Source organism: Agelaius phoeniceus, chromosome 6 (genome assembly GCF_051311805.1).
Source record: "Agelaius phoeniceus isolate bAgePho1 chromosome 6, bAgePho1.hap1, whole genome shotgun sequence".
In the NCBI taxonomy this organism is placed as follows: Eukaryota; Metazoa; Chordata; class Aves; order Passeriformes; family Icteridae; genus Agelaius; species Agelaius phoeniceus.
Window position 1 is genome coordinate 38,469,676 of NC_135270.1, and position 22,370 is coordinate 38,492,045.

General features: G+C 42.6%; 1 protein-coding gene across 1 annotated transcript in view; it reads right to left on the minus strand.

Annotated features, from left to right (window-relative positions):
• Positions 1-5,766: 5,766 nt before the first annotated feature.
• Positions 5,767-22,370, minus strand: part of EGLN3 (egl-9 family hypoxia inducible factor 3) — a 28,026-nt gene continuing 11,422 nt past the window's right edge. The window contains exons 2-5 of the mRNA XM_054635136.2: positions 13,222-13,341; positions 11,237-11,373; positions 10,474-10,547; positions 5,767-9,368 (exon numbers count right to left, since the gene is read on the minus strand). Of these exons, the coding sequence (XP_054491111.1) occupies positions 9,331-9,368; positions 10,474-10,547; positions 11,237-11,373; positions 13,222-13,341 (369 nt within the window). The 3' untranslated portion in view covers positions 5,767-9,330. The remainder of the gene's footprint in view (positions 9,369-10,473; positions 10,548-11,236; positions 11,374-13,221; positions 13,342-22,370) is intronic.

Below are 22,370 nucleotides of genomic sequence, written 5' to 3' on the forward strand. Positions count from 1 at the left end.
TCACTGACTCCTTCTTCTGCATGCTGTTCTCTCTCAGGTCAGAGCTCCTCCAAGGCTCTCCCTGACTGGCTAACCCACCCCCTTTTATCCCAGTTATCTTCATTGGTTACAGCTGCAGCCCAGTTAAGGACATCACAGCTGCAGCCCATCAAGGGCAACCGGGACCTCTGGGGCAAAGCCTCTATACAGAAATTCTAATACATTTCCTCTACTATATGGGGACACTATTTACTGAACCCATATAGACTTTCTGGGCTGTGCACCAACAATTTAGCACTCTTAATGAGAAATACAAGTTTGGATTAATTTTTAAGCATTCCTTTGGTGACCAGCAGCTGCTGGAGCTGGAGAGTATGGTGTTGTGCTTCAGATGGTGCTAGGATCTGGCAGAGGTGGTGCTTGGGAGATATGCCTTCAAGGGAGGAGAAAACAGCAAGAAGTAAGGCTTGGATTCAGCTTGAGAGAAGCTGGGGAGGAAGAAATCCACCTGAAGAACTTCTGATAGCATGCAGAAAAGCCTAAAATCAGTTTCTATTGCAAACTCACAGGTAATAGCCAAGAACAAGGCATACATGGGCAGAGAAGAACCTGCAGTCCCAGTGTCACACTCTGCTGAGGGTCCTGCAGAGCCATCCCCATCCCACATGGCTCATGCTTTTCTTAGATCACAGAATATTCTGAGTTGGAAGGGACCCACAAGCATTACTGAGTCCAACTCCTTAGTGAATGGCCCATACAAGGATTGACAACACAACCTTGGTGTTAATAGCACCACACTGACCAACTGAGCCAACCTCAGGGCCACCAGGAAAAGCACTTTGTGAGCCTCCTCCTGGGGCAGCAAGGCCCAAGCTGTGCAATCCCTAGGATGCTGTGGCAGATGCTGCATTTCCAGGCCTGAGCAGGACTCTCCAGTCTGTATTTCCTGAGAATGGGAGGCCACATGCTGACCCTACATCTGCAGCCCTGCCTGGGTCCCAAAGGCACTGAGGAGCCTCAGCCTGCCCCAGGAGCCCTTCTAGAAACCCACCGTGGGGTTGCTGCTGCAGAAGCACAGGTCAGTGTGATGAAACAGGTGATTTTCAGAGCTGGGGTGCTTTTATCTATTCCTCAACTCTCAGGAGACAGAGCATAAATAGAATAGCACAGAAACCTCAAAATCAGCAGTGGACAGAGCAAATTGAGACTTTGAGTCTTAAAATGGCAGGGGAGAAAACTCCTTTGTGCTGCTGCACAGGGTGATGCTGGTCGGGGTGCTGGCATGGGTGCTCTGGCCAGTGGGGATGGTGAGGGATCCATCCCTTCAAAACACCAAGCCAGCTCAGGGAAGGCATGCCACCTGCAGAGGCTGGGGACTCCCCCATGTCCTCCAAAACATTTATGGTCATGATCTGCTGACAAGGGGAATGAAAGGAAGCTGAGATTCCAACAATTTTCATGTGTTCCCTGGGCACAGTCACAAAGAAAAGGAAATATACTAACAATGAAGGGAAAATGTTTAGCTTATGATATTAACATGTTTATAGCAGCAACAATAGTATAGGTTCCAACCTCATATAAAATTTTGATGAACTGCCAGTTTTAAAAGTGAAAGAAAAGTTTGCAAGAACTACTCATAGTATTTAATATTAATAATAAACATATTTATGCTCAAGTACTGATATTCAAAGTCATCAAATTTATGATCACATTAGTTAACTCAAGCCCTTTCAGATGTGTGAAATTATGACTCAACTGAGACTTACTTAAAACATGCTTGGAAAGCAACATGGGAGAAAATGTTTAATGGACGTAGCAAACACCAACTCTCAGACACATGCACACGGTTTTTAATCAGAACATGGACTCTTGAAGAGAGGGGAGGTTCCTGCCTTTAAAATCATATTCCCTCAAAGGCTAACTTCTGATACCCCACTGTATATTTCTTCATCGTTCCCTTTTTTTCCCTCCCAATATTATTTCCACGAGTAGTGAATGATTGATGACCTATAACACATTTCCTAGGGAACAGAGAACCCAACCAGCTTCATGGCTGTTCTGGACAGGAGGGGAAGTTGCTTCCCACTATATCTTGAGTCTAGATACAAAGGGACATCACACTCAGGATGAATGAATGAATTGAGACAGGAAAAAGAGAATGAGGAAAGCACAGCTTTAGGTTTGGACAACAAATAAGGGCAACCTGCATGAACTGTCTTATAGCAAGCGGGTTCAAAAGGAGATACTGATGCCTGATGGCTGTGGAAAATGTGGGTTCAGTTCTTTGCTGCCCAAGAAGAGGAGAGGTGCTGCTCAGCACAGAGCACTGCCAGGCAACAGGATCCTCCTGAGGTGCTTGCTCACCAAGCCCACCCTGCTGTGCAGTGCATGCCTGTGGTAACTGTGAGTGCATCATGACTGAAATAAAAGTGCAGGGAGAACAACTGAGCATGGCAGGGCTGGGCTGAACTTCACCCCTGGGGAAGGGCAGCCCTGGTTTAGTCCTGCAACAATGCATGGTAGTGGTCTTTATAATCTTTACTGGAACAGGACAACCTTTTACCTCTTCCCTTCTTGGGATGCCTTGACCATGTAAGTTCCAAAAAAATGCTTACATTGCCATGACACGGAACGTGTCATTTAACCTGGCTGGTCCTTACTCATTGCTCCAAGAGAAAAAACAAAAGCAACAAAAAAAGCCCCTTCTACTTACATCACTCCTGACAAGACATTTCTCCAACCAAATCTTTGGTAAGAGAACTCTACAACATCTTCAGATAGTCCAGTGGTTCAGCATCCCAGCCATAAGAAAGCTTTTCCCAACAAATGACTCGTAACTTCCTTGCTCCAATTTTATCCCATTATTTGGGTGCTATGCATCATAAGTATAGAGAGCAAACTACTTATAATGCTTTTACTTCCTCCTTCACTTGTCTTCTCACTCCCCTTGTCCCTGGAAGGAACAGTACCAGATCTTTAAGCTTATCCTCACAGGTTATAGTTTGTAGGTCTCTGATCATACTTATTTTTTCCAGTGGACTGATAGGTGAACATTTTTTTCCACATCTTTCTTGAAGACAGAAGCCACAATATCTGAGTTCACACAAATTTCCTCTTGAATCAATGAAAATATATTAATTCCCTCAGAAATGTAACAACTAAATGGGTTCAACAGAAAGGTCACACTCCTCCCTCATCACGTGGACATACTGTGTAGCCTAATAGTGAGGATCTTCTCCTTGGGGATAAATGAAGCCAGTCTGACTGTCCTTGGGTAAGCCTGGTGTCTGACCTTTGGCATCCTGCATCCATGCACTGACAGACAGGGATCAGAGAAGGGTAGAGAGGGCAATTCCTCTCCCTCCTGTTTTTGTCTCAGTGCTGGCTTTGGCTGGGGTAGTTAATTTTCTTCACAGTGGCTGTTTTGGATCTCTGCTGAATACTGGGTTGATAATACAGAGATGTTTTTCCTATCACTGAGCAAGGCTCATACAAACCTTTTCTGCCTTTCCTACTGCCACAATGGCAAGGGGGCTGGGAGTATGTGGGATATTGCAGGTGAGAATAAAGAGTAGAAACTAAGTAAAAAGCAAAATAAAGAAGGTGAAGAAAAATCAAAACAACCTTCTGTATTGACACTTGTTTTCAAACTAAAGACATAATTATCCTGTAGCAAGTCTTGGCTACAGAGAAAAACATTTTGTGGGGAACTAATTAAAGAATTAGCCAGTGTTTAGCTTCTCAAGATAAAGGAGCATAAGCTTTGAAACAGAAGTGTTTGCAGTATGCTTTTGAAAACTCTCTGAAGACAGCCGAGCTTAAGTCTGTTAAGACTCTTCCTTTGACAATTAAATGTCTGTTCAGATGTCTTTTTTTTCCTTCCTTGATTTTTTTTCTTCTTATAAAAGAAGCAGCTGGTACTTCTTGACAGTAGGCATTTTCTCCCTTGCTTAGATCATGGGGTGGTGTGTTAGCATGTATCACAGTCATGAACACAGGTCATCCACTGAACCACTGGATAGGTGGGACAGGTGTCAAAGCTACCATGAAATACAATGGTTAGTAAAATAAAGCAACCTGCCGGCGCTGCACGCCACATCAACACCCCAAGACTACATCCTAACCAGAGCTTTCCCAGGCACAAGGTGGATCAGCACCGTGTCCCTGACAGACAACCTCTGAAGGTTGTGCTGCAGAAGAATGCAAAGCCCCTTTTAGGAAGTTAATCAACTCTTTGGTTCAGCAAGAGGGTACAATGACAGTAACCATTGTCTCCCATCCACTTTAACAACTCAACATCCTCTGCCAGGGAAGGGATAACCCATCCTGAAGAGGATGCTCTGCTCCCTCTACCCAGGGAGCTGTGAACCCATGTACCCACAAGTGATTTTTCAGAGCTCTACTAGTTTGGACTACAAGGTCTTTCTTCCCATGCTTCTCACCAGCCCCACACACAGAGGGGTTTTAAGAGCCAGTTACACTCTTGACTCCCCTCCTGTCAAATCAGGTCCAGGGTGTTGCTAAGATCAGGGATCACAAACTTCCTCCTCTGTGGCAGGACTGTGGGTGCCCAGCATGCTGGCACTGACTCTGCTCACTGCCATGCAAGAACTGCTGGTGACTGCCATTGACCCAGTGTGGTTTATTAGTATCTCCAGCTTTGTTTAAAATAAGCACACATGCAGATGAAATTATCCCTGCTTTCTGCAAAACAGATAAAATCTCTATCTATGCCTTGTGGAAGATTATGGGAGTTTTAACCAACTCTCTGAAGTAGAAGTACTCCATGGAGACAACATTATGTGGGAAAGGGGAATCAAGTTTTACTAACCTCTCTTCCTCTGTCATGCTCCTTTGCAATTTTCAGTGCAACCTCCAACATCAGATGCATTCTCAAGAGTCATGAGAATTGTCAGTGCAAATATATTTAGCCATATCCCTTTGGGTAGGTGGGGGAGGAAAGAAACCCCTAAATAGCTGTAAGATAACAATTACTGCAAACATATTTGCTTAGAGAAAGTTTAGTCAGAGTTCAAAGTCCTTGGCAGCTGGATGGCCAACAGCCAGCTTCTTCTCAAGCTGTCCCTAGAAACCTTTACTCTTTGAGGAGCATGCTCAGAAGAGAAACCCCCTGCTTTCCATAGGTCTTCTCCCTATGCTCTAAGAACTCCTCAGTGTAAAAGAAACGCTTAAATCAATGGCAAATTATTTAGACATCTCTTCCCTCTCTAACAAAAAAACCCCACAATTCAAATCCAAGCCCTCCATGATAGAAAGTATGTTTTAAATAGGAAAAGGAAAATTCTCACTCCTCATAAGATTGTAAAGGAATCAGAAAGTTCACAGCTCCACCAAACGAGTGAAAATGCTCTGGCTTTCATTCAACTGCACTGTTAGTGGGAGTGAGGAGAAGTCTCCCACACAGCCACAGGAGAAAACTGTGGGATTCAGACTGGAAAAGTAGCAGGGGGAGGATGTGAACACTGTTAAAAATAAAACTCATCAGACAACAATTGAATCGTGAGAATGTTATCTGGTTCAACAGGAGCGTGAAAACAAATGGGCATTTCAAGAAGAGGATCACTAGCAAGGTAAATAACTTCAAAATAGCAGGAAGTGACCAAGAGAATGTGCTGAGCCCAGGGCAACAAAAAAGGCTCTCCATCAGCAGAAGACAGTTGTGGATACAGATTTCAGTGTCACCTTACATGCAGCTGCATGGCACTGCACCCACCCTTGCATCCCGGCCACAGTAAGACACAAGACTGAAGAGATTTGCACAGGACAGTGTTTAACATGACCCAGTGTTTATTGACTCCTGTGACATTTTTATCAATAGTAACAGGAACACAAAATGTGATGTGTGGTAAAATACTACTAGGGGTTTCTACATGAATCCAATGCAAAGTGCCAGCATTGTTGACCAGCATACAACCTGACAAGAGAAGATGTAGTCATAACTCACTCTCAGATATCTGCTGGGAGCTCATCACAGTCAAAGTAGAACTAGTCATTTGCCTGCAAATAGACACATTTTCTTCTAGATGCAAGTGGTGTTAGAGCCAGCTATTTTGCAACAAGAAATACATATAATATATTCCAGCATTTTAAAAAACACACAGGACTAAAACTGTTTAAAAATAGAAGGGAAAAAAAGAGTGGAGCTTTTTAGACACTATTTTGTAGAAGTCATTCTTCATAGAACCAGAAGTAATCTAGAGAAAAAGATTTATTAGAGGCTACTTTGCTCAAAAGGCCAGTGCTCACAGGTTTAAGAACAAAAACAGTCTCTTGATTTTCAGCACTGTCTCCTGGCCTTTTTCCTCCCTGCCCAACAAAAACCTTTTGTTGAAAATTGCAGCTTAGTGGCTCTGCACATTTTTCCCATGCAATTGAAAAGGCAACCATGTTTTTTAGAGCCATCAAAAACTTGCATGACATTACATGCACGTGCAGCATGAAACATCTTCACAGATATTAACAACAAAGGCACATTACCTAAAGATTTAAAAAAATACCAACCAGAATTTTTTGAGGATTCAAAGTTAAATACCTTAGAGAAAGCATTCCTTTCCACAACTGGCTGACAAGTGCTCTTTAGCCATTTGATTCAAACAGTTTGCTATGAAGACAAAACACAAGGAAAAGGCCTCTCTGAAATACCCTCCCCATGTGCATGTCACACATGACCAACGCCCCCCACACCCCACCCCCAATTAAACCACAGCTTCTTCAAGGAGATCGTCCCACTGAAAACAGGGTAGAGATCTGAAATGGAGGACTGAGGAATTGGTTTCAAGCTCTCAAGCCCTCAAAATTTTTTGCAGTTGATTACAAGTTTTAATAAAGACAACACACCCTGCCACAGAATAATTGCTCTGTCTTCTATATATGTAATATAGATGAGGAAGATATTCACAAAAAAGAAAATATGTATTTATTTACAATAAATGCAACTGTACTGCTCCATGCTCCATTCACCACACGTGTTGCTGACCACTGCAGAAACCTGGTGGTAGCAACAGTGATGACTGAAGTACCTTCCCTTTTCAGCCCTTACACAAAGCTTTTCCCCTTCCAACATCTTGTTTTTCCATTGTTCCAGGCTACAGTGAGATGTGTACTAACAATGCTTTCTAGTTCATTTTTAAGGTTATGGTTTCTAGAGGCAAAGCAGTATTTCCTCTGCTCTGATTCTCCTCCTTTTAAAATCATGTAAGAGTTTCAAATTTATGTGCCATTATTAACTTTGAATAGGTGTATTCCATCACCTTCTCTAAATAGTAATGCTGTCTTTTCCAACACATTTCAAAGGATTACCTCTCTCAAGGAAGAGCCAAACTCTTTCACCTCCCACATGAACATATCAGAATGAGAATTTCAAGTTATCACTAAGTTTCCTTCAAGTCTCTGGTGTTACTTAGAAGCAACTGTAGTAGAATAATGTTTTTCTTAACATTAAAGGACATTTATCACATTCTTTGTCTTTTTCTAATTGTAAATATATTAGTCACACATGTTCCCTCATATTCCTTTCTTAGGGTGCACAGTGCTATACGACCATAGCTGGATCTCTGGGAGAAGCCAGAGAGAATAAAGGGTTTCTTAGCACTGCTGTATTTACATTCAGCATTCATGGGCAGGCTGAAGGATGCTCAGCTTTTCTTTAAGACACAAAACTGCTTTAAAAAATACTCCATTTTCTATTATCATTTTTTATGCCATGAAAGTTACTTCTTTCCTGTCCTATGCAGCTGTTACCTTTCTGTCACTCACATTTAATAGCTGCCATTGCACACTGCTTTTGCATTCCCTAGCTCAAGAGCAGCCCATCACAGCACAATGACGCAGCAGAGCATGGGGAAGCAGTGCAGGGGCCAGAGGTTCAGACACACCACCTTCACCAGCAGGGGCAGGTGGCACAGGAAAATATGGGACACGGAAGGGGGCATCTATTTGGAACATTTAATAGGGTCTGACATACACACTGACAGCATGAGATAAAAATGAATGCAAGTGAGTGTATTAGGCTGAGAACAATTAGTGTGAGTGATAAATACATCCACTGCCAGATCCCAGCTTCATTAAGAGCTATTCTGAACTGCATAGTAAGTGCTGGTTGTAGAAGTTTAGACAGACTGGGAATAGGTCACCAGTTACTCATTGAGTCTATTAAGTTTAAAAAAATAATGGAGGGATAAAATGTGTGCTTTGCCATTGAATAACTCTGATCTCACAGCCTGGGCACAGCAGCAGTAGTTACCTGCCATCACAGATCAACTGAAACAGAATTGCAGTTTCATCCAAATCACATACACATGCAAAATTAAACAAGTGTGTTCACTAAAAATAGGCAGCATAAAAATCAGGTCTAAGTTACCCATTATTTATCATATATTTGTCAGACTGCCAGATATATCTTTCCCTTTCAGATTCATATCTATGTCACACAGAACACAGCAGATGGAGAAGTCGCAAAGCAAACACTTCTCCACATATCACTGGCCTTAAGGGCCAATGCATTGTGTGCCATAAGCCTTTCAAGTTTACCAGATCTTTGGGAGAAAACAGCTGCTTTACCAAACGCTGAAAATAGAAAACATACAACCCATCCTCCTAAAAACAGAAAAAAAAATTGGTTTTAAGAAGTTGTGAACAGATGCATAACTACTTTCCCCTCGATCCTGGGACAGAAAGGGCAGTACAGGTACAGAGCTAGGATGTGCCTCCTGAAGAGCAAACAATATCCAGAAAATGCAACGACTGTGTAGACAAACATCTGGGAAGTCATGTTTCTGAAGAGCTGAACCAATGTTCTGCACAGCAAAATGATGAACAATACATCAACAGGTCCACTTGGGACAGACCATAAAATGCTCTACAAACATCCAATTTAATTTCCCATGTCAAATATCTCTCTGTGCCTGTCAGCAGTCTGCCAACTGATTTTAAACTTGCAAGGCTTCTTCCCATTTAACTAGAACTTTTTTCCCCCATAAAGTGCAAATAAGACTCAGTTTTTTACCACTAGTTCCAATGACCATTATCTTAGTTACAATAGTGATCAAAAGCCAATTGGCTGAGCCACTACCACTAGGCTTGAGTATCACACGCTCTTTTTTTTTTTTTAAACCCTGGTTATTTCTTCCAGCAAAAGGCAAAGAGCAAACAAGTCTTTCTCCTACCAGATGCAGCATGACAGGAGGCTGCCTTAAGTACCATCAGCATAAGATGCACGTGCTAGACACAACCGGTGCATACTTATGCATAAAAATGTTTTGCCCTTATTTGCTGGAAATGGAAGTCATCTTTGGGATCTTATTTCCTCACAAAGAGTTCATGAGCAGTTGATTAGTCTTCATTAAGAGGTGCTTCTCTCTTCCTCGCATCTACATAAAAAAAAAAAACAAAAAAAATCAAGAAGTGTTTAAACTAAGGGGTTCTGACTGTATTCATCTGAAAACTCAGAAACAGAAAAAAATTGGTTTGTTTTCAATGGACAATACTTTCCATTTCAGAATCATGCCGTGAATCCACTATGTGGACTGAACTGCTACATGATACCACAGCATGTTAACAAGGACAGTCACACAAAGATCTTGTACATTTTTCATGTTCAAATTGAAGATGACACATGCAATATTTAAGTAACCCAATAAACTCTGAGACCCCAGATCAGTGATACTTTTCCCCCAACCACCTCTTGGTCCCTTTTTCATGATCCTCTCTACGGGTGAAACCAGTATTTGCTTTGCATGCAAGCTACAGAGATGACAACAGTCTGTTCTGAAAATCATTTGACTAATTACAACTTTGCCCAGCTGCACATATTTTTAAAAAGACAAGTGCTCTCCACACTGTTTTTTGAGGAGGCAGCCCCTGAAGACCAGATCTTAAACTGCTCTGAACAGCAACCCTTAGATCATGGTCCCAGGTAGGGTGTTGGAACATATCTGGACAAGTCCATGACTCATATGCCATTGCTACAGCAGCAGCACAGGGAGGGTGGCTGCCATCAGAAAGCTGGGTCACCCCTTTGTGGGCTTCTGCCCTTCACTAATACAGGAGACCCTATTCATTCAGGACATTTAGAGAACATAATTATTAAACTGTCTGTGAAACTCCAAACACAGTACTAAACAGGGTTTGGAGGAGGCAAAAATATACCTCCCAAATAACAAAGAAGAGCTGACTCCCTGTGATTGGAGTAGCCACCCAGGGTAGGAAAAAAATGGCAGTCATTTGGTACTCAGATCAGAAACTGTCTCTCCCATTCTCCCCATTTTGTTCATCAAGGATTCTAGGGCCAGGCCTGATCTCCTATCACAACTTCACCTGCATAAAATAACTGACTAGCAATAACAGGAGAAAAAGCTTTCTAAATATGCATTACATATGCTTGCAGCTACAGAACCACTTCTGGTCTATCTTTGATTCTGGAAATACCAAAATGCATTAAATTATTTCTAGCGAACATTTATAAAAAAATCATACCAGTTAAGTTCCTGAACTTCTTTTTGGCTTCTGCTCTTTCTTCGGCATCAAAATACCACACGGTCATGGCATATCTATAAAAAAAAAGAAATCTTGCATGTCTTTCCACTTTTAATATTAAAATACAGCACTGCACTTTTATGCTTATAAGGAAAGCAAAAACAAAACTGGATTAGTAGACTAAAAAAGTAGAATGAAAATGACACATCTTTAGAGGCAAACACAGACAGCATTTTAGTGCATATTTTAACAAGTCAGATAAAAATATAGGTGAGAATTTCTGCTGGAGGCATAAAAGAGAGCACAGCCCCTGGTAACAGAGGGCAAAAGTAGCTTCCAGACCTTTGGATGTTTTTCTGTTCTGAGAGGCCTGTAGGCAGCTTGGGGGCTGCCCTGCGTCACATCAGCTTTTCACAGGCTGCTGACAGATGGTAGCCCCAACACTCCCTATAGTGTTACAAGGGCAAAAGATTACCCAGCACCTCCCAGCTAAATAGCTATGCCCAGCTTGGAAGATTTCTCCTGTCAATGGTTAAGGGCCTTTTTTTCCAACACATGAGGAAATGTATCATTTGAGCTTGCTCTTCCTTACTTAATGAGAGAATTCCCAATGACTCAAAACCAGGAAATTCACTCAACATCTGTCTATTTTTTATGCACACGTACTAAAACATGATCGCCATAATTTTGGATTAAAATACTGGTAGAAGAGATGCCCTGGGGTATTTCCTAGCCAGAAACCAATATTAAATATGCTACTTACCTGGTTGCATAAGAAGGCTGGACTTCATGTGGGTTCCTTCGATCTGACCAAAAAAAAAGTAATCGGTCAAAAATCGGCTCAACATCTGCTACGTAGGACTTTCCTTCTGGGAATATTCGAAGAATTCCACCATGCAGCTGAAAGAAAAGGAAAGATTGGTTTTTTGCACACATAAACAGCCACACAATCACATGAAAAATAACCTATTTCTCTCTCCTCCACACCTAACAAATGGGGAATAAACATCTAATGATAAATGTGACACCTACGTGACAACACTGGAAAACCTTACTGTGTGTCTTGGCCACTTTGTTTTACCAGTTTGTAATGTTTCAGCTTAAGCTTCTACCTAAAGCAAATGAACCAAGATAAAGGTAACACCAGCCCTGCAGCAAACACTGGGAAACTTCTGAGCTTCCAGTCACATTTCTAGAACCAGTGAATACCACAGAGCTGCTCTACCTGAGATCAAGCTCTCTGCCCAACAATTGTTAGATACTGCTCACAGTATTTCAGACAACGTGCCTGATCACTTAGGAGGTAAATTCTACACCTCAGGAAGAGTGAAGTCTGTTTTATTGTTAGATTTGTAAAACTTCTCAAATGCATTATAGATCCCAGCCACCATTTTCCCTACTCATAACACAGCCTGGTTTCTCTACCATACAATTTCTGTCTTTCCACGTGCCACGATTTTCAGGAAAAAGGTCTGGTGATCTGCACACACTCCAGAAACTTCAAAAGATGAAGATGAACCCTGCCTCGTCCTGCTGCTGTTAGAGTGCTCTTTGGAGACTTTAATGCTGCATCACAGAGTGCAGTGCAGCACCAACCTGACGTGGTACCTCCATGTCACATGCAGACCTCAGTGACAAACTACTAAGCCAGGTTTAAAGCCACATGGCTGTTTTCAAAGCCCAGTACTACTATATTCTTATATAGCATGTCCTCCAGCATACACTTACATAAAATCACCATCACATCTACCTAAAAAACTCCATCAGTGTCCTGCATTTCAGTTAGCTTTTCTTGGTGCTCACTTGGGTGCCTCCCCACTATTTGGATAAGGGTGCAATGCACAAAATAAACTGGATATTTGCATTTCCTCCCACATCTCCTCCTTCATTTTATTACAGTGAGATGTTTCACTGTCATACTCTCTGTAACAAGATGTGCTTTTCTGCAACACTGCATTTTTCAATCACATTGTCTCTGTATCTGAACTCACTTATTAGGGTTCATAGTATTTACCTGTTCTTAAAGAGCATATTGCCCTAAAAAGAGGTTAGAGAAGCAAACAACATTGGACAATTTTCAAGCGATAACCCTCACGAACAGTTTGTGGTGCATTACAACAGACTTGCAAAGAGACATCCTGAAATTTTACAAACTCTTCTTTTGTTTCTAATTTAAAGGTATATGGCACATTCAGGGGTGACTTAACTGCCTTACAGTAATATAGGCAGGAACAAGAGTTCTATCCAGTCAAGAGACCCACTGGTGGAATCAAACCATGTTTGTTCCTCTTCCTAAGCCCCACTGCTTCATAAATAAGAAAAGGAAACTGCCTGAATATCTTCTGCAGGTTAGCCTGAAGTATCAAGAATGATCAAGTCACAAATTTGGGCTGTCATTTTACTCTGCTCCCACAATCCACTTATTCTGTAGTGAATTGATTTTCTTTTTCTGCTGTTTCCTCTAAACAAATTGTTAAGAGCATACAGGCCAGTGCTTATAGCTTTATCCTATAACAACAAAACAGTATGTGTGTAGAATGAGAGAGAGGATGATAAGGAAACAGTTCACATTCTTACTTCCAAAGCATTGCCAAAAACAGACAGGAAAAAAAAAAAAAAGAAGAGATGAAGAATGGACCAGCAGCTCAGAAGTTCATCAGAGTTCACAGAAACAACGGACAGCTCCAAAGCTCTATTTCTCAAGTAGTTTTTCCTTCCTGTTGTGCCTCAACCCCATGGCTTACTCACCTTGGAGTCCCAGTTCTTATTCAGGTAATAAATACAGGTAATGCAGCGCCCATCACCATTTGGATTGTCCACATGACGAACGTACCCAGTTCCATTTCCAGGATAGCAAGCAACCATAGCCTGAAATATACAGATTGTAAAATAATTAATTCTACAAGATGTCCACCTTCAGTTTTAATTTGCTAAGCATCCTCCCACCACCAGTTTGGCTCACTATTTCTCAGATGATCAATCCAAAACCTAGAGCAGACATCACCTGAAGGTATTTTTGCACAAACATGGACAGCTCAGCCAGTGTGAAATTCAAAACTGGAAAATAAATACCCTTATAATTCACAATATATACACTAAAATAAAAGGGGAAAAAGTGAAACTAGAGCACTAGTATGCATGGTACAAGCTTGTTATAAGCTACGTGACTTTGAGGCAGTTCAGCTGAAATTTGCTTGGGTTTCTACAGATAAGCAGTCATTGCAAAACAGATTCTCCAGTCATAATGAAAGTAGAAAGCAATCCCAGGATGTCATGCTTTACTACCACCATTCTCCTCTATTCATATCTTCCAGTCATTGTCATATACACCCCTGTATGCAACTCAAAGTGAGTGGTCCCCAGGAGGTGTTGGTAAAACTCCATAGAGTAAAGTGTGCAAAAAGCTGCAACTCCTTTGTGCTGTGTTTGTACAGGGCAGTGCATGTTTGCTTTCATGGACTGAGCCACAGAACTAACCAAATAGCTTTCAGAGCATTTCTCTCTTTGATCATCTTCAGACTTGCTGATACAATCACTTAATTCATGGTTTAAACTTCGTCTTGAATGATGAGATAAGCCTGACACGAATTACTCCAAACCACACAGCAATCAACAGGTCTTAAAAGGTTTTTACAGTAAAAACATATTAAACTTAGTTGACTTAATTAGCAGCCTAAGCAGAATGCAGGCAAGAGCAGGTGAGACTGCTGGTAGGGTACTAGATCTTTCACTCAGTGTCTCAGTCACTCATCATTATTGGGGCTACTTGGCAGTGATAATGATCACCCCTAAAGCTGTTGCAATAGAAGTCTTGTTCCTGACATCTCCCCATTGCTTGCCAGTAATTAGCAGCAAGAGTGATGGGAAATGATGGGAAACAAGTTCAGCTGGAAAACTGCAGATAGTGTTCAGATGTGGTTTCTGCAATTATCGCTCCTCAATCTGTGTGCTGTACTCCCATAAACAAGTTGTGCATGAAGCACACCACAGGCTCAAGTTCAGCTCACTGTCCACCAGGATGAGCTGAGGGTTCCCAGGTTCCCCTGAGGAGCAGATCTGCTGGCAGCCCCCAGCCTGTACTTCTGCAAGGGGCTCTTCCTTCCCAGGGCAGGAGTCAGATTTGCCCACGTTTAATTTCATAAGGCTCCTGTTGGCCTGTTTCCCCAGCCTATCTGGTTTCCTTTTAGTGGCAGCCTTGCCCCCAGGGGCATCAACTGGTCCCTCTCAGTTTGGTGTCTTCTGCACAGCTGAAGAGTGCACTCTGCCATCTGTTTCAGGTTACTGATAAATAAAGGTGTTTAACACAACAGGTCCCATGACAGATCCCTGTGGTGCCCCATTTGGTAGCAGCCTCCAGGTATTGGAAGTCTGATGGACCATGACCCTCCAAGTCCAACCATCCAATCAGTTTTTTACCCACCTACTTTTCCATCCTTTCAGACAATAAAACCCTAACTTCACATATAAGAGTATTTACATGCCACAGAATGAGGATATGATTGTGCACCATTTGCATGACCTGCTCCAATGATCTGATATGCAAAATTTATAATGTAATTGATAGTTGGAGATTGACAGTATAAGGCTTTACTGAGAAATGTTTATCTAGGAACCCCAGAATTCCTGTTTTCTTCTTCCAAGCACATGTGAAAGGCATGCTGTTCTCATGGGACATGACCAGGTACAGTACAGCACATGCTGGTTTAATCAACAAGGAAATTTTACGGTGCCAACAAACGCCAGCACAGAAGCTACTGCCAGCCAGCACAGTGGATCCCTCAAACCCTCTGCTACCAAGAACAAAACCTATCCACAGGAGTCAGCCATGTATGAATTAACTTTCCTCCCCACAACAAGCACCAGAACAGTACCTGCAGGCAGCAGTAAGTCACCAGGGCCTGCTCTCTATGCCTCAGGCCAAAGGTGCCTAGAGACTAGTGGCCTGCAGGGTCAGGACATTATGCTAAACAAAAGCAAATACTTTTAATTCCAAGTAATAAGCCCTCTTCCACACACCTAGCAGTCAGGTAGATGCCTTGCTGTAGATCCTATCTGCTCTGTTGTCATCCTGCTGTTACAAATGGCTCCAGAGCTGCACTACATTTCACTATCAGCCTGATAACGGCAGTAAGGGCCAGTCTACAGCATAGTGCTCGAAACATGTTAAGGGCATAAGTCTGGTGGAAACCACAAGTCAGCTGTATCTGCAATGTAATAATGGTCTGAGGAAGCTGGGCCCTCACTGGTGAGGATAACCCAGTTTGTGCACTCCCCATCCCAGTTATTAGCACAGCACCTCATGCAGGGGCACCTTCACCCATCCCACGTGCAGTGAGCTGCATCAGGTCTAACAATTAAAATAGCAACCTTGTGTAAAACAGGATCTTCATACACTGGGAAACATGACCCTGGTGCCCCTGAAGCCACTCCATCACTCCCCTCCTCAAGTGAGCAGGGAAAGAAAGTGTAATGAAAGGCTCATGGGTTCATAAGGATAGGAAGAGATCACCCACCAGTGAATGTCACAGGCTGGGGAAACTAATTTAATTTATTGCCAATCAAATCAGAGTAAGATAGTGAGAAATAAAACCAAACCTTAAGACACCTTCCCCCTACCCCTCCCTTCCTCCCAAGCTCAACTTCACTCCCAAGTTCTCTACTTGGCCAGCAGTGGGTCCATGTTGTAGCCAGCTGATATTGGCTCTGTCAGACACAGAAGCTTCTGCCACCTTCTCACAAAAAAACCCTGATGTCCTCTCAGCTACCAAAACTTTGCCCTGCACACCCAACCCACCGTGAGGGCTAAGGGGAGGGGGCAGGGAGGAGGGCAGTGCTGGAGCAGGGTGTGGCACAGCTCTGCCAGGGGCACAGGCACCTGCAGGGCCAGCTCAGCACAGCTCAGCACAGCCCTGCTCACCACGCCAGGGGATGATGCAGGACAGGAATACAACCTCACTGACCAACAGTACCTCGTCTTAAGTCAGTGTACAACACAAAATTATGGTGGCCTTAAGTCTCTCTTTGGAGAGTAGACATTACTCCAAGATTACTGAACTGCCTAAAAATCAATCCAATATTACTACTGTTTTTAACGCCACAAAAAACAAAAAGCTACTGAACTGCAGACCCTGAAAGGGATTTAGGTGCTTTATTTACTATGGAAATCTAGGCAAAAGGCCAGAGTTTCCCCTGGCCTCCCCCACATAATATGTTCTCTTAGAACATGTGCTTTGTCTCCAGCATTGATGCATAATTTATTTATTTACAGTGTGCACCTTTTGCAACTGCCACACTCCATCCCTGGAGATTAAGTGGAACAATTCCCACAGAATCCTAAAGTATCGGCCACACTATAGCTTAACTTTCAGAAAAGCAAAGAGAAAAAAGTTTCTAGTAGCAGTAGCAAAAAAAGAAAAGCAGAAGTGAAATATCCTTTTTCCTGGCACAGCGAATATTTGAATGAAACCTTAAACAATGAAGGGAAATCATTCTGGTCCTCCTAGAGACTGTTGAAATGATATGAAGCTTTATCAGAGCAATGGCTGGAGCAGCTCCAGAGCAGATCAAGCTGGCCTCAGCAGGGATTCCAGCTGTAAGCAGTACTTTTGGATTCATTTAAAGCAAACAAGAAACAGGAGATGAGATGCGTGACCCAGACTTAATTTAGGTAATTTGTGAACACTGGTATCTGCCAGATTAGTGCACAGTCCAGCTACAAAAGCCAGAGACTCAATAACAATAATCAAACCATTTACCAGGTGTGCACGTGGAGTGTTAGTTAAAAATGTTTCCTACACTTTTGGCTATTGTGTCCAGAAGAGCACACTCCATTTTCGGAAGCAACTCCTCTCTTCATTAACAATCTTCAAACCTAAACTAATCAAACTTAGTGATGATCAGGAATATACCTAATATTTCTTCTTTTCCAATACAATCTATTACAATGGCTGTTGGTTGGCTTAACTTCCCAGTGTAAGCACTCAGAAAATGTCTGCAACACTCCCCTTTTTTAAGTTAAAAAAGAAGAGTTTGTCTTACAGTACAGCTGAATAGTTAAAAACTGATACCCAGATGCATGCCTTTGGAGTCACACTTACACACCGCCACATGAAGACCAATGCTCTGGTAGTCTAGTCAACAGTCATAAATTAAACCTACAAAACTTGGAAAATAAAAAGCGAATCATCAGGACTACAGCTTCTGCCCTGTCATTTTCAGGGATGTTAGCTTTCCCAAGAGGGTGCAAATCAACCACAAGTTAAACAAGCAGCAATTACCAGCTTTAGGAAGGACCCAGGAATCGTCAGTAAATTCCACACTGCACAGAAGCTTGCAAAAATAAGTTATCTATGATTCAGTCTAAGTATTACATTCAAGTCTGCCAGAGAAATCTGCAAGTCAAACTGCAAGACACTAGTAAAGTTTGAAGTCAGATAAAAAACAACTGTTCAATTGAGAGGATTTTTCCCTGCCTCCCAGTGCTTCTAGCAAGCAGAAAAACAAATTCTCTTAGCTGATGGCCAGGATCATGCTGTGAGACATGATTTACAAAATAAGCAATGCTAGAGCAGCCTGATATGTGGAACAGAACATTTCAGAAAATATCTTGGATAGAAGATGTTTGTAGGTGGAAATTAACAGTGCTGAATAGGAAGCAGTGGAGACACCAGGTCAGAAGGTCACAATTTTCAGCCCAATATGTGGTTCTCAGGTCTGAATCTGAGGGCAAACAAAAATCACTTTTGACCAGTCCTCTAGGGTATTAGGACTACCAGGATTCACTTGATTGTCTTAGTTTTGAATGTATATTGTGCTCAACCTGATTCTAGTTCATAGATGTGCAGAGTCTTTACATCCAGAAAGGGAAAAGCACTCAGCATGCTCTACATTAAAAGAACATGAGTAGTCTGACATTTCATGATCAAAGGCAGGAGATTCTCAGTTGAGGCTTGACTGACATATAAACACTATGGGGTATTAAGTAATTTCTTATTGCACCCAATTGCACCTAAGTGTTTTGTGCTGCATAGCTTATAATGGTTAAGTATAAAATATTCATGAACATTATTAAATATTAGTTTGTTTGAATTTATGAAAGTTAAAATATTCAACTACTATACTGAAGCATGAACTGGGAACATTGATCTAACTTAATACTCTATAGAGATGGGAAGGAACAGAGGAGAAAAAATTATGTTGAAACACCAACAAATCAGAAACATTAGCTTAGTGCCTGTTGGAAAGGGAATCACCAGTTCCAAGAGGGAGTAAAAGTCTGCTAATTTCAGTCAAGCAACACATGAAATGGGTTTCAGTAGCATTTTTCTCATATTGCATGAGAAACTGGTCCCTCATTTCCTCATCATAACTTGGTTACCAGTCTTCAATCAAACTATTACTTGTAACTGTGTAAAAAAGTCTTGTTTCCATGGATAGCACTTTCACCAGGTGGTCTGGCACTTGCTTCTTGCTTACATGCAAGCCTGATCATTACATTCAGATCTTCCAGGAGCTGAAACCTCATCTCTCCTTTCTTATTTTTTTAGTCTTTTGAATGCACCACAGTTTGTTTGTTGCTTACAGGTACATAAAAGGACTTTTTAAAAGAATTTTTTGAGAAACAACCTGAGGATGGGAATTGTGGGAAAGACTATTCTCTCATCTGCAGGAAGAAGATGCTAAAACACTGGTTTATTTTTGCTTACCAACCAGAAGTCTTTTATTACCTGATAATATTCTGATTACTGTATGATGGAAAACTGTCCCCGCTTGTTAAATTTCTTTTAAGAACTAAGGGTAGAAAAAAAGAACTACCCAGGAAAGCTCTGTTCATGGATTACCTCCATGCCACACAGCTGTTGATGATTGGCATGTTATCTAGTTGTAGCTCAAGGAGCCTCTAATAAGCTCTCAAATCTTATGGAATGTGTCTGTAAGGAAAACAGATCACAGATTAATGCTGCTTTAAAAATGAGCTCGCTGTTAAATGAATCTGTGATGGCGCTTAAGAAGCTTTCCTTATGATTGGCAAAAAAATTTAGTTTTTCATAGCCTATTAATATGAAGGACTGTTTCAGCCTGTGACTGCTTTTTTTTTTTTTTTTTTCCCTTAACAGAACACACACTTAGAAATAAATCTGGATGCTCTTGAAGTTCAAGCTGGCTGCCAGAGCAGTGCCAGTGTGAAATGGGAGGGCAGGAAACAGCCGTGCCTCATGTGGGCAGCAGCCATCTGCAACTGTCAAGAGAGCAGGGAGCATTGGGGAACCAGCCTCTGGATACAGCAGCCAGCTCTGCTGAGCTGTGCCCACTGCTGGATACCTCCTGGGATCCTACAGGACCCTAAAGTCAAGGGACAGGATCTGAAAGGATCTGACCATGGAAGAAGTTCTCCAGGTTTCCAAGGGCAAGAGAGTTCCCAGCATTCATCTACCGCTGTACACTGTCTACGTGGCTCACATTTTTTAAAAAGCCAAGGAAACTAACACTGCTTTCAGACCACCACCCAAATTCTCTGTATTCAGCCTCTGGTCACAGCAAGGAGAAAACAGAACACTGAAAGTGAAGGAAACAAATCTGAAACTGCCATAGGAGCACAACTGTCCTTGCAACGAGCATCTTTGCCTGTTGTAGTAATTAAAACAATTAGCCTCCTTTCTTGTATGCTTAATAAATCTACATAAGTCTATGTGCATGTCAATTAACACTTTTCTCCCTACTTCAAGTGCTTCTCTCGTCTTCTGCAAACACAGAATCAGACAAGATTTTTATTTTACATCCTCCTCTGAGCTGAAACCACGCTTTGGTGTTTGCTGTCACGGGCTCGTTGTGCCTCGCACGCACACAGCGGCAGCGCCGCTCCAGAGGCGATCAGCGCTGTGGAGAGCGGGCACACCAGCACGGCAGGACCCGAAACTTGAAAGGCTATTGCCAGCGAATTAGTTCAGTCAAGGATATTCAGATTAAGTCTCCAATTAGCAGCTGTAAACATGCGCAGTGCGTGGATGTATCAATAAAGGCTGCTGAGTTGAGAGAGACCGCCCGCCCTGCGCCGGGGAGCGCTGGCTGGGGGCCAGCGGGGTGATGGCTTAGCGACAGTGCTACGTGCGGAGCGTGAGGCCATGGCCAGCGAGGAAACTCCGCTCCAGAGAGCGCTTCAGACACGGGCAGCGGGGGAACGGGAAAAACCCACACAGGCAGCGACACTCCGGCGCTCAGGCACTGCTCGGCTCTCCTTCTTACTGGGCTGTCCCTCCCTCCTGCGCTGCAAACACAGGCACAGAGGCTTATCTCCCACACTTCAAAAAAAAAATGCTGTCTAATTACATTTAGGATTATTTTTGCCTTTTGCTGAAGCCCTCTTTCATCACCCAGAAAACTCTTTCAGTCCTCTCCTCTCCCCAAAGAGCCAAACCTGGCCAAGCTGCACTAATGAGAAAGCATCCCAAGCAATTGATGCAGGTGGAGAAAGCATCCCCTGTAATGAGCCCTGGGGGACATGGTGACAAGCACCACCCCTGCAGAAAGGCAAATTCATAAATAAGTGCAAGCTCATTAAGGAAATCTGTAAGGACTGTCCCTGTATGTTCAGTTTCTCAGCAGGGAATAAAAGCCCGGTAACCAGCACACACATCCTCTGAGGAACATTCCTCATCTGTGGGGTAGAAAGATAATCTCACAGTTCCTGAAATATTCCAGCCTTTCATTCTTCATCAGCAAGTCAGACCTTTTCAGTTCTGCTACTAGTCACCCAGAGGATTACACCACTTTTTTTGTTTGTTTGCAAGATTTAAATAACTGCATATTTTGATGCTCTTGTGGTTGTACTAATAAAGGTCAGGAAAGACAGCCACAACATAGCCAAACTTTTGCTGCTGTTGGAGCTGCCTGAACTGCCAACATCCTTTTCTTTTTATTACCCATTTATTTTTAGCCTGTGGGCCCAGGGCAAGTGAGTGGCAGAGCCCACAAGACTTTTATCAGCTCACATTTGGTATGCAGCACTTCAAACACTTCCCGTGAGCTCATCAGGGGCAGCCCTGGACATGCTGGCAGGCTGAGGTGATGAGCCACCCCCTTGGTGTGCCAAGGGGACAGCAGGCCCCAGCTGCCAAGAACAGTCCCTCCTTGAGGCCACCACTCAGGATGCCTCTTGTGACCCCACATGATCCCACCACACCAGAGGCAGCACCACACTGGGGGAGATGTTTTCCTTTGCCCCTCTGGCTCAGTGAAAAACACCCTTCACTGCCAGAGAGGAATGCAGGGTTCAGAGAAGCACCACCACACTTGGCAGGTACCCCAAATATGCCTCAAGGGTCCTCCCTGTCAGAGCCATCTGGGCTCCTCATGCTGCTAAGACATCACTGTGCTGCATAAACAGAGAGATCAACGTTCTTAAGTGCTTGTTATCACAGCAGTAAAACCAAATTAATGCTAATTGATGAGACCAGTTATCTCCTATGTTAATTTTGGAAGGAAGCCATCTCACTCACTACCCCCACATCTTTTGCTCACCCATACCTTTACAAAGGACTTGCCTAGATAACAGTATCCTGCATAAGATTTTGAGTGAATAATTAAGTGTAAAACCCATTAAAATTATCTATAACAAATTACCATCAGAAATAATTTCTACTATGGTTCAATAATGTGTAGTCTTTACCTCTAAGGCTTTGCCTGCACATAAAGTTGTACTGCTCTGTCTACACGAGCACTTTACAGCAGTGTAATCTCTCAGTTAAAGTGGATAGATGTGTATTCAGTGACACACCATCCTTCCATGCAGGAAGGGAAACAAGATATTCAGATTCAAGGGAAATTTGTAATAGTAAAACTGTGCACCTGTTCTAAAGCTAGGCAATAAAACCTATTGGTAAAAAAACCAAATAAATCTT